This window comes from Stenella coeruleoalba (assembly GCF_951394435.1).
Source record: "Stenella coeruleoalba genome assembly, chromosome: 13".
Taxonomy (NCBI): Eukaryota; Metazoa; Chordata; class Mammalia; order Artiodactyla; family Delphinidae; genus Stenella; species Stenella coeruleoalba.
This window is the reverse complement of record NC_137159.1, coordinates 70,296,803-70,309,471: the sequence shown is the minus strand read 5'-3', so window position 1 is coordinate 70,309,471 and position 12,669 is coordinate 70,296,803. Positions and strand designations below refer to the sequence as shown.

Here is a 12,669-nt window from a genome sequence, read left to right as displayed (position 1 = left end):
TATCCATTCGTGTTGTTTCCCCTTTTAGCTATTGCGAATAATGTTGCTATGAACATTGGTGTACAAATATCTGTTCCTGCTTTCATTTCTTTTGGGTGTATATCCAGAAATTGCTGGATCATAAGGTACTTCCGTTTAATTGTCTTGAGAAGCAAACTGTTTTCCACAGTGGTTGCACCTATTTACATTTCCACCAGCAATGCACAAGCATTCAATTTTTCTACATCCTTGCTGACACTGTTTTATTTTTTGACGATCAATATAGCTATCCTAATGTGTGTGAAGTTGTATCTCATTGTAGCTTTGATTTGCATTTCCTTAGTGAATAGTGATGTTGAGCATCTTTTCATGTGCTTATTGGCCACCTGTATGTATCTTTTGCAGATTTATCCAAGTCCTTTACTGAAGTCCTTTATTCAAGTACTTTTTAAATTGGTTGTTGGGTTGTAGGAATTTCTTATATATTTTGAATACTGATTTTTTAAATTAAATATATGAAATATTTGCAAATACTGATATTTTCTCCCATTCTGTGGGTTGCCTTTTCACTGTTGATAGTGGCCTTTGATGCACAGGTTTTTAATTTTTAATGAAATCCAATTTATCTTTTCTTTTGTTGCCTGTGCTTTTGGCATCATATCCAAGAAATCATTGTCAAATCCAATTATGAAGATTTCCCTGTTTTAAGAGTTTTAGCTCTTAGGTCTTTGATCCATTTGAGTTAGTTTTTATATATGGTGTAGAGGAAGGGTCCAATTTTATTCTCTTGCATGTGGATATCAGATTTTCCCAACATTTACTGAAAAGACTGCCCTTTCCTCATTGACTTCTCTTGGCACCATTGTCAAAAATTATTTGACCACATATTTGAGGGTTCATTTCTGGGCTTTCCATTCTGTTCCATTTACCTCTATGCCTGTCTTTATGACATTACCACACTGTTTTGATTACTGTAGCTTTGTAGTATAGGTGTCCTTTTAATTTTTGAAATACATTCCCTCTTTATGGCTCATGTTGAGTCCTTTAACTCTCTTTGCATGTTGCCTGAAGAGACTGGCATTCTCTGTAGTACCCAAATTTAGCCAGGACCCAGGGACAACTGTGCAATCAGGTAGGGGAAGGGGAAACAAGCAGGTAAATCATTCAATATGGTGTCTGGTTTCTTTGGAAAAGAAAAGGCACAGTCACTGGAGTAAAACTGTATGCCTTTATTACACATAAAATGAGTCATTAAAATACAGTTTGTCCATGTGCAGAAACATTATTATACATTCAATTCTGAAGGTAGTTTTATACGACCAATAAAAGGAACAGTCTAAAAGTGGGAAGAATAAAGACAAGAGTGAGAAGGAGCTAAAAGGCAGAGCTTTATCTGTCAAAGTGCTAAGGCCTATGTGCACAAAGATTTTAAAGTAAGACCAACATAAGGTCATTTCTTCCATTCTGATTTCTCTTAAGGTATGATGCAATGAGTCACAGAATTAAGACGGGTTTAAAAAAAATAGGTCATAGCACTTATGGCTAAGAGAAAGGTTTTTAATTTCTAGAGTTTCACTTATCATGTACTCTAGATCTTTCATGGGTTCTAGAAATTTCGTTAAGTCTCTAATAACAAACTTGCTCTTCAATCAGTAGTTTATTATCAGAGAACAAATTGTCAGGTCCTGCCCAGCCCAGAATCTGTCTCCTTATGCAACAAGCAGGTGACCAAATTTGAGACTCTGGAAGAGTTTCATTAATTTAAAGCTTGTTCAAAGTGATTACATATAGGTTCAGATGGGGTCACTTCAAATTGCTATGCCTGAAAACCTAAAATGAAAACAACTGCTGACTTGGGGTCCAAGTCCAACTCCAGCATTCCCAAGCTCTAGGTATCTGAAAACATTAGACACTGGTGTTTTGAAAAGAACTGACCCAAGAAATGTAAAATTTTATGTACCACACTTTCCGTAGGAAGGACATAGACTGTGTGTAAAATAATAGTTACCTTCAGACATTTTGACATTAAATGCATTGCTTTCTTATTGGGCTAATCTGAATTTTAAATATTAAGTATTTAAAAAGGGATCCATGATTAAAGTTAATAAAGTGCTGACTCAAGTTGGTTTAATATAGTATTTATGAGCCAATGTTTGTGTCACTAAGACACAGGTGCACACTCCTAAATCCTGAGCAGTGGCAAAAGCTGTCACTAGATAGACAATATAGTTCAACAGAAAACTATTAGCCCACAAAATGCCTCAAATCAAATTCCATGTTCCACTCATGGCAATTCATTACATTATGGGAACCCAAAACTTAAAAAAAAAAATTCGGTAAAAGGGAAAGAATAATTCCAAGTTTACTTAAATCTATCTTAAATCCAGTCTTGGGTTTACCTTTCTTCTCTCCTAGGCACTGGATAGGTTTCATAGTCAAGATGAAAGTCAGGATTTAAAAAATTCCCTTTAGTTTCTTTTGAGCTTGAAGAACCAGGAAAGTTGAGTTTGCAGTTATTCTTCAGGACAACCCACTATCTAGTCACAGCCCATCTCCACAGCTCATCATCTCTCTCTTCCAGGGTTAGTCTGTCCTTTTTGTTATAAGGAAATCTTTGTAGGGATTCCCTTTTTAGGTTAAGACTGAAAGATACACAGAGGTATAGAGATTCCTTAGTTTATACAGTCCCTATGAAAGAAACCCAATCTTCTGTTTAATGTCACTAAGTATAAGGAAAATACAGGATATCTGCCCTCCTAGTTCCTGGACAGAGTTGAGACTGTATTACATGGTGGAATACACCTCATAATTTTTGACTAAAAGGTGAACATGGATATTTTGGAATACAGAATTCAAGTTGCAAATCCAGTAACCCAGGTAAGGAAAGTTCAATAATAAGCACTGACAAAATATACTCTTTTATCCTTTTAAAACCTTTCTACCAGAAAGTCTTAAAGAATTAGGATTTAGGCCACTTTATAAGGGGTAGTGTCCGGCTGAAGCCTCTTTTAATGCAAGTTGTGACTTAGAAGTAGAAAGGAAAAAAAAAGTCAATTCTACAATATTAGAAGAAAAAGAACAGTAATTTTATCCATTATGGAGGGAAAAAGGGGATGAAATATCTCTCACAATTTTAAATGAATACACTTCCTTCTCACCAGTCTATAAGATGAAAATCAAGGTTATGTTTTTTTTATTCCCTTTAGCTTATTTTGGGTTTGACAGGAAAGCTGCATTATTTACCAAACTGTTATTTGAAAGGGTTAGCTGAACATAAGATGAAGCATCTTTACTGGCATACTGAACAGTATTCATTGAAAGGGATTGCTTTCGGCCTGATTTTCTCAATTTAGGTATTACCAAGAGATTCCTTGAAATTCTGATTAATCTCTAGATCTTCCAGTGACAGTTGTCAAAAAAAGGTAAATTTTATCAACCTGGCTCAATTCCACACTGTAATTTCATGTAGGGGCAATGCCTTTCTTTTCTTTCTTCATGTTTTGCCAAGTGCCTCAAATGCTTCTATTTCGTAGTTCATTTACTCTTAAACTTCCAACACGTCTTGGGAAATAACGTAGCATATATTACTCCTTGAGCTGTGAACTAGACATGTGCTGTATGGTTACTACTTTTAGGAAGACCTTTTACAACTTACATGACTGCTTTTCTTTACCTTTGCTTAACCAGAACCTTAGCACAGTGCTTAGCACATAGATGTTCAAAAGGTATTTGAATTAGTGAATAACATGATTTATGTACAAGAATTAGAAACATGCGAAATTTGATTTGTGAAGACCACTCTTGGTCAACTAGTGTTAAAAGCGATGAACACAGGTTTCTAAGACTCTGTGATGTAAATAAAGGAAAGCTGGGGATCCAAGTTGAAGCTGCGTTGTGATGTACTGCTCTTTCTCAATTAACTGCAGTCCAACTATACCTTAGGGTCCTATGTCATTACCTGAATATGAATGTTACTTCCTATGAGGTAGGAATAAATAACAGTAAGTACATATTAGAAATTGGGGGGGGGTGGTCTTTGTAAACAGTCATCATGAACTGGTTCACACACATTTAAATATTTCACCTTCATTCGTATCTACCATATATGGGAATTACGAGGATGCAGATGTTCCCTGAGACTTAAAATTTTTCCTTTAGAGATAGTGTATTTTCAGCGAAGATTTAGCACTGTTCTCTTAGACATCTAAACTATTCTCAATGTCTTTGGGAAGCCCTATGTTTGAATTTTCAATTTTTGAAAAATAATAAGGCCGTCTTTTAAAAAACATTGTTGGGACTTCCCTGGTGGTGCAGTGGTTAGGACTCTGTGCTCCCAATGCAGGGGGCACACGTTCTATTCCTGATGGGGAACTAAGATCCTGCATGCCACAGAGCGTGGCCTTATGGGGGGCGGGAAGCATTCTCAAGTATCCTAATTTCCAAAAATTGCTGTTTTTATCAGTTAAAATAACCACAACTGAGCAATTGTGGGGAGAACTAGTGAACTACAATTAAAAGTGTTTCATGGGTCATTAAGATATTCTTCAAACTCTGACCTTATTTCCTTTCAGGTCACCAATAAAGCTATATATTATTCATTTTTAAAGAACGGGCTATACGCCTTTATTCCCAGAGACTATCTAGGTATCCTTTTGCTTCCTCAATCATATCCTAAAACTAAATATTTACAATCACAAAATGACTTCTCTTGGACAGCAGGACTCGATTATCTCTAGGTATGGTTAACCTCTCCTAACGTTTTGGTTAAGTCCTCATTTCCATAAACACTCTTCCTGACATTAGGGAGATCAACATTCAAGTTCTCTTAGCCCTTCTATCTCCAGATCAATTGGGAAGGACATAAAACTGGCTACAAAACTCACTTCTCAAAGAAGGGAAACAGAGAAAAACTTTTCTATTATCTTCACGATATTATTTCTTCACATAAACCCTATGGCCTGGAAGGTGGTGGAAGTGAATGTTTGCTAATGAATTATTAACCACTGTGGAGAAAGGAAAACCTATTCCCGCCACCCGCACCCCGAGATATTTTCTTGCCATTCTTTGTCTTAGAAGCAAACAATGGGCACATTAAAAAACAATGCACTGTGTTTTGTTTTGTTTTTACTTTCCCAGTAACATTAGGTGGTTAGGAGAGAGAACAGTTCAAGGGTGAAAGCACAGAGACAGACATATTAGGAGAATTTAATATTTTTACTAGAGTTCTGAAAGAAATACGCTACCCTGATTTATCACCAAATTCCTCATTTTACTATCTACTATGCAATCTGTTGGTAATCTTCCAATAGTAGTATAAGACAACAACTGAGGGCCCTTACCCACACCACCTTCACATGTATGTCAGACCTCAAGATGCACCGAAAACTCCAAGGTTTTTATTTCCACTTTAATTATCTTTTACTTAATAATAAAATGAAAAATAAGAATATATGAATACATACAATCTATATACATATATTTATTGCAAATACTTAAAATTCTTATGTAAAATGATTTTTCTATATTTGTGAAAAAATATGACTTTTTAAATGGTGTTGACACCAACTTCTCTGTACATACCCTCAATTCCAATGTTAACAATTCCTTTAAAAAGGCAAAAGACACAAAAGTTTAGCATTTACCAAACCAGTCTGTACAAATCTTTTAGCCAGAAGGAAAAAAAAAATAGCTTGTGGTAAATAAGTCAATTTTCTTTTAAAATAAAAAATAAACTCCAAAACTCTTCCCCTTATTGCATTTTTTTGGAAATAATCTGAGTGTCTTTAGAGTAACTTCCTTTGAAATAATTTGTGCCTTAACAGTGAGGCCCTACATCAAACATACCTTATATGAGAAATTCAAAGTCTCCCACTGTCACTTTTTACATAGATATTAAAATATATATTACTTAAAATATATTACTGGAAAGCTATTTTTAAAATTGATCTTTAATAGTTGTATCAAATGTAAAGCATTAAAAAAAATAAGTAACCAAGAATCTATGAAGGTCTTACTTCCAACTTTAGGAACTGCTTTACCTATTGTCCTCTTTCAATAGGTTATGTAGGTATTGAAACACGGTAGGAAAGATCCCTGCCTATCATCATGTTTCTCGGAGTCTCTTTGGACTATTCTATAAATTGAGCTGCAAACTACCCTTGGCCAAGTTTTTTTACTTAGCACATTGTTGTAATGCAACAGGGAGACTTTTCTCTCCTTGCTGTGAAATCTGTGGGTCACAGAGAAAACAACCCTGGTACTGCTTACTGACAATGAGCTCTAGAAACAAAGAGTGATGTAATGACCAGAGAAGACCCCCTCATTATAACAAATAATTTCACCCAAGAGTTCTTCAAGGACTCTTAGGTGAAGAAAGGCAGTAAGAGCAATTAGGATGGTAAACGGTCCAATTATTAATGTACCAATTTATGCCTTCACCTGGAAGGCAATGACGTCCTCCTTTGGCTATTTAAATCTGTGATAACTCCTAAAATGTCTACACTGTGTGCCTTCCCAGCCCATGTAAGTATGCTTCCCCTGCCCCAAGAAAAATTTCCCAACTGCCAGACCTTATTCTTAAAGATGTTACATGGGGTACCACAGACAGCTTCAGTATCTTCAACACAGGGGTTATGTAGGGCAAACAACTCCAGGTTATTTGGCTTTATTTTCTGTTTAATAGGATGGAGAATTTTAATGAAAATTCTTTAAAATTTAGGGAGTCTTCTCTACTAGACAACTTAGAACATTCCCAAGTAAGACTGAGATGATATATTGTTAATGCCACCTCCCCAAGGTGACCTGAAGTGGAAGGTTATCTGAAGGCTTGAGAAGCATACCCTGGAGGCATAAGCATCAGGCATAATGCCTGACTAGTCACTGGAAATAGTGCAACTTAATACCATAAAAATAAGCTTAGCACTTATTAGAAACATTTCAGACTGAATTGAAAGGTAAAGTAACTGAAAACCTAAGATAAAAACTGCTTTAAAGGTACTGGAATACCATATTCTAATAATTTAAAGGTTTTCTTGTTCCTACTGCTTCATTTTCAAAAGGGCCAGATTGTAATTTTTCTTTTTTCTTCTCAGCTCAGTCAGCACAAGATGAATGACCTTCTATGTGAAACCGTTTTGAAACCGATAGATTGCATTCAATTTTCTACCAATCTAAGAGAATCTAACTATTCTCTCATTTAGTCAAGAGTGAGGCAGTGTACCTATTTGACGATTTATTGAATATTTTATTAGCTGGGTATTATCTGTAAAGAGAATCTGGTGAACAGTAATGCTTAGGACCTATCTGCAAGAGCCTGGGTCAAGATGAATAGGCACGATATGGTTTGCTCTCTAAATGGACTTGAAAATCCCTGATGCCTTTCCTCCTTTCCTGGTTAGTCTGTCCATCCTCAGATTAAGAGAACCATGGAGGAGAGACTTTCTATGATAGGAAAGGTGTGAAGAAGAAAAATCATTTTGAAAAACCAAATTGGTTAACTCGTGCTCACCGTGGGGTCGGTTCTGAAACAGTCAACCACTTCCGGCAGCAGACCACCCCTCAGTCCTGCCACTCAAGTGGGGAGTGACAAAGCTGGGAATGGAGAGTTTTAACTAGCAATAGGTCTTTTTAACACCCCCTGGGATTACCCAGGGCACTGAAAGTTTGGGAACAGAACCATGGTTTCTGACTCCTACTGGTTATTGGCTAGAGAACTTGCTCCTTATCCCTGGATCCTTACAGATTTCTTACCTCTTAGCTATGTGTGTGCTGGAAGAAAAAGGGAAGTTAGAAGGACATCAAATTATCTTGGTTGAAACTAGAACACAGATATTAATCCTATATTTGCTTTGGGCCACAAAAAACTCAGAAATAAAAAATAGAAGTAAATAGTTTCTTATGGGGTTTGAAAGTATTAAAAGAGTGTATGTATAATGCAGGAGGTGAGGTAGGGAGGGGTGGGTAGCAGAATGAGTGCAAAGCTAAGATTACTACTGCCTACTTGCCCCTAATCTGGAATGTGACTTAGTTAACGAGTCTAAACTGTGCTGCAGGGGGCTTCCCTGGTGGCGCAGTGGTTGAGAGCCCGCCTGCTGATGCAGGGGACACGGGTTCGTGCCCCGGTCCGTGAAGATCCCACATGCCGTGGAGCGGCTGGGCCCGTGAGCCGTGGCCGCTGAGCCTGCGCGTCTGGAGCCTGTGCTCCGCAACGGGCGAGGCCACCACAGTGAGAGACCCGTGTACCGCAAAAAACAAACAAACAAACAAAAAACTGTTCTGCATTTTGTATATGTCACATCCTGAATACTAAGTACAACTGTGACTGTACTAGGTTGCACTAATAATGTGTGTCCTTTGCATACGTGAAATTAGGAGATTTGAAATCAATATGCAAATGATACACATTGACAATCCCCAACTTTTTAATACCGAATTCTGGTAAATTGTAGATTTATTTTCATGTTCTTTAACCATGACCTAAATGTATGTACTCAAAAATTCTTTAGTCACTAGAGACAGAATTCAACATAAAGGAAACAAAAAATAAACAAAAACAAAAATTTGCAGCTGATTTCTTTTCCTTTCTAGATGTTTCCTAAGTCATTCACTAAAGCCCCTTTACATTAGAAATTTCTAGTGTGTAGAGAGCAGTAGTCCAAGAAAGGGGACATGTTTTCTAAAACAGGAAAAGTGTCTGACTTTTACGGTGTGTGTGTGCGCACGCACACGTGTATGTTTAGAGTAATATATAAGATTACCCCCATATTCCTCAGATGCCTGGGAGGTCAAAACAGGTTTAACAGAATGGGCAAATGTGGTATTAATGAGTTTTTCTACCTGTAGCAACAGCTAACTGTAGAACATTAGGTAACAGGTTGGGAGAGAAGAGGATGAGAGGGGCTACTTTGTTTCTAGTGTTAAAATTGTTTTCCAAAGTTCTTTATGTTCAGTTCAACAGTTTCTGCACCTTTACTCTGCTTACCCAACAAAACACATAGTTCAAATCACCCTATCACTAACACTTTTCTGTTAATTTTATACTAGCATTTCAAACTTGTTTGTAAGCTCCCACGAATGACTAAATCCTCGGAGATTATTGCTGGAATTACTGCCCTGCACAGGTGATGGTAACCCAAGGGGCCCCGCGAGGCAAACTTTTCATGGACCACGCACGCTGCTTCAGGGCAAGGGAGTGGGATTAGGGAACAGCAGGGATCCACAAACTGCAAGCAGAGTGCCTGGCAACAGTACTCGTTTATGGAAGCCAAGAACCAAGTCAGAATTTTCAGAGTCTCAAGTACTGCCTGTGAAATTAATACCTTATCAAAAATTTCAACTTGAGAAGGTTCCATCTAAGGTAAAGGGACTGAGTAAACCCTGAATCCAAATCCTGTGAAGGCTGAATAACCTACGTAAAGCCTGCGGTCAAGACACAATCAACATGAGTGGTCATTTCTTCAGACCATTCCCTCACTCCTTTCTTTTCCTAGCCTCTTAAGAAAGGGCAGAAGGGAAATCGCTTCCTTTCACCATGCGTGGCATTAAACTTTTCAAAGTCACATGAAGTGGAACATCAATCTGAAGTCAAAGTAATACATTATTACCTAAACACCTGGAAAAATGTTAAAACAAGATGTGACATATTTACATGATTTTGTAAGTGCAAACTTGTCACAAATTCACAAAGTCTTGACTTGGACTTACTATACAAGGTGCTTTTCCTCTAAAATGTAAGATCTGTACTCTGTATTCCTGATTAAGTAACACTTGTCTCTTAAGACAACTGAAACCTAGTTTATTTCTGTGATTCCAAAAGAACTCAAAAACCACATCTGTCAACCCTTCCCCCTTCCTGCCTTCTTTACAGTGTGTTCTCCCGGTCTCATTACCGAACGACAAGGCAGGAGACACACAATTTGGAGGGGCCAATGCAATCATCGTGGCAGAAGGCTCCACACCCCTTGCACATGATCATGGCTTTCAATCGGCAGTAACATTTCGAAGGTGTGTCCTCTATGCTGTTCTCTTCAGGAAAGGCCTGAACAGGAATGGTCTGGCCGTGGTTGCTGGGATTCATAGCTTGGCTAGCAGGGATGGTTGTGACAGTCACTGAAAAGGACATGACATCACCGACATTGCTAGATACCTGGCTACAGTCAGGCATCCCCGGTACAGCAGAGTTATGGTCCATGTCCGATGAGGTGGAGACGTTGATCATGCCTCTGTAGCTTGGCCCAATCTGTGTGGGGCTTCCATACAGCTTTGGGGTTTGCAGTGGTGGAAGGAGTAGAGACTGATGGGTAGGGCTGTCTGCAGGTAGAGGAAGAGCAGTAGAATTGAAAAGCTCAGGGCTGCTCCGCACGGTCTTACCTCTCACTGCGTGAGCCATCTGCTTCTGTGCTGCCTGAATAAAATCTCTGGCTAGGGTCTTCTCATCAAATGTTTGGCCTCTAGTGAACAGGTAATTCTCCTTGCTTAAAGGGGTTTGCTCAGGCACTGGCATCTCTGCCTTCACATTCTTTTTAGCTGAACAATCACTGGTGGATAGGGTTTCTCTACTGTGGGGTCCTGAACTTGCTTCACACTTGCCAGAACTCTGGGAAGCCTGCGGCTCCTCCTTCACCATGACAGATTCTTGCTCATCACCAGTACTTTCCTCATCAGTATCATCTTCTTTACCGCTGCTACTATCTCCTGCTGCATTTTTACAATCTGTATATCCCATCTTCAAGGCCTCAGTGGGGCTACTTAGACAAAATCGGTCTTCGGGGTTTACAGAATGGGTCCTCCTAAGGCTCTCTGAACCCCGGCCATAGGTGGAAATGTTAAGTAAGTAGTGACCTGCCATGGCAGGCTTGGATGTCCTTCTGCCAGCAAAACCCAGCATAAACCTCTGGCTTGTGGAGATGTCCTCTAACTGGAAACCTGAGTGAGTGAAGTTGAACTGGGAGGGCTGCACAAACGAGAGAACATTCTGCCTCCGAACCCTTTGGATGAGTGTCTGAAGGATCTGATCTTGGGTTGCTTTACTTAGTCCTTCTTGGTATTGGTGTGTGTCAATGCTAGCGTCTCTTAGATCCTTACCTGAAAAGAGCTGAAGGGGTCTTGGAACCTGGGGGAGCTGCTTACTTTGCAAACTTTTACCCAGTTGCTGTGTAGCTGGATGGGACTGTCTCTCATTAACTTCCTCTCTGGTGCTATTTTCTGTTACGCTGGTACCTGCGAGTGCTCCTATCATCATCCCCTTTTCCTCTTTTGTAGTTAGTGGAACAGTTTTCATTTCAACTTTGGTGAGAGGTTTAGGCAGAATTTGCTCCAGGGGAACATCTTTGCCTTGCAGCAGCTGAGTTACCAAAGGATTATTAGCAGGGATATTAGAGCTTGGCCTTGAAATGGGTCCATTCATACTTGAAGAAGCTCCTGGGGTCTTAAGGCTAGAAGCTGCTGGCAAAGTGCTCGAGGATGGAGCTGATCCAGTAGGTGCTATGGTTACAACGACCTGGGGTACAGGAAGCTTCTCTAAAGAGGCTGTTGCTAATAAAGATGTTAAAGGGGAGGGAGTCATGTCCACTGAAGCACTAGCACTTATCTCTGCTGAGGCTGGAGGGTTTGGTGTATTCTTACTAGAACCTGCTTTGGGCTCAACTGTGCCATCGACTGCAAAATGAACAGGTGAGGCACCTGCGATTAGAGCAGGATCTGCTGGAGTAGGAGGTGCTTTCTCCTGCCTACCATTACTGGGCCCTTGTGGGTGGCTAAGAGAGGCCACCGTGGCTGCCGCCCTGGTGGGGTTCAGTTTTTCATTACTTACTTTCCCTAAAGCTGGTGGGGGTGTGTTAGCGTGGGCTGGTGACGGGACACTTGAGCACGCTCCACTGATGGCAGATGGTGGAGGCACTGAGGAGGTTTGCTGTAGTTGTGCTCCAGAGACACTGTGAGACTGTGCCTGGCCTGGGGTCTTGGTCTCAGATTGGGGCTGAGTCTCTGGACCACAGGGTAAAAGCTCTCTCGTACCTCCCCTGCTTCCAGTTCCTGCCAGTTCCAGTGTGGGGCCCTTTCCAGTTTCACTGACTCTGTTTGAGTCTGGACTCCCTCCTCTAGCAGTTCTCCTTTCAGCCCCCTCTCCTGGACCTTGTCCACCCCCTGGGCCAGGTCCTGGAATGGTCCCTCCAACTGAGGCGGCTGCAGCAGCTGCGGCTGCAGCAGCAGCTGCTGCCCTCTGTGCTTTGACCAGCTGGGCTTTTGCTTTGATGTCTGCGAGAGTTCTGGCTCCTGTTCTGTTAGGACTAGTGATGGAGATTGGAAAACGAGCCCTGGGAGAGACCTGCGATGTAGGAAACGGCATGGGGGAGATTCTGGAGACCGGGATCTGAAAGAATTAGGGGGGAAAAAAACAACAGAGCTTAGTTTTCATTTATAAGAGCAATCAAACTTCATTAACACAAATTCTGAGTAGAGTGAACCCTATGACAAGGACGGGAAGCCTGTGACTAAGAGACCAAACCATGGGGACAGCCACAAAGGTTTGTCTCCAGGATCCTTTCACCTCCTCTATTGGTGCCAAGGACTCCCCTCCCTCGACATCCACTCCCACCACAAAGCCTCAAACCTCTTCTTACAACACAGCTCTCTCTTAATGTCATTACTACTCATAACAGCTGATCATTTAAGATAGAGACCTTTCTATGGTAT

The 12,669-nt window shown here is 40.2% G+C and overlaps 1 protein-coding gene across 1 annotated transcript in view; it reads right to left on the bottom strand.

Annotated features, from left to right (window-relative positions):
* Positions 1–1,209: 1,209 nt before the first annotated feature.
* The window catches only part of ASXL2 (ASXL transcriptional regulator 2), a 129,700-nt gene continuing 118,240 nt past the window's right edge, over positions 1,210–12,669 (bottom strand). Inside the window, exon 12 of the mRNA XM_079940094.1 lies at positions 1,210–12,346. Coding sequence (XP_079796220.1) covers positions 9,863–12,346 — 2,484 coding nt within the window. The 3' untranslated portion in view covers positions 1,210–9,862. The remainder of the gene's footprint in view (positions 12,347–12,669) is intronic.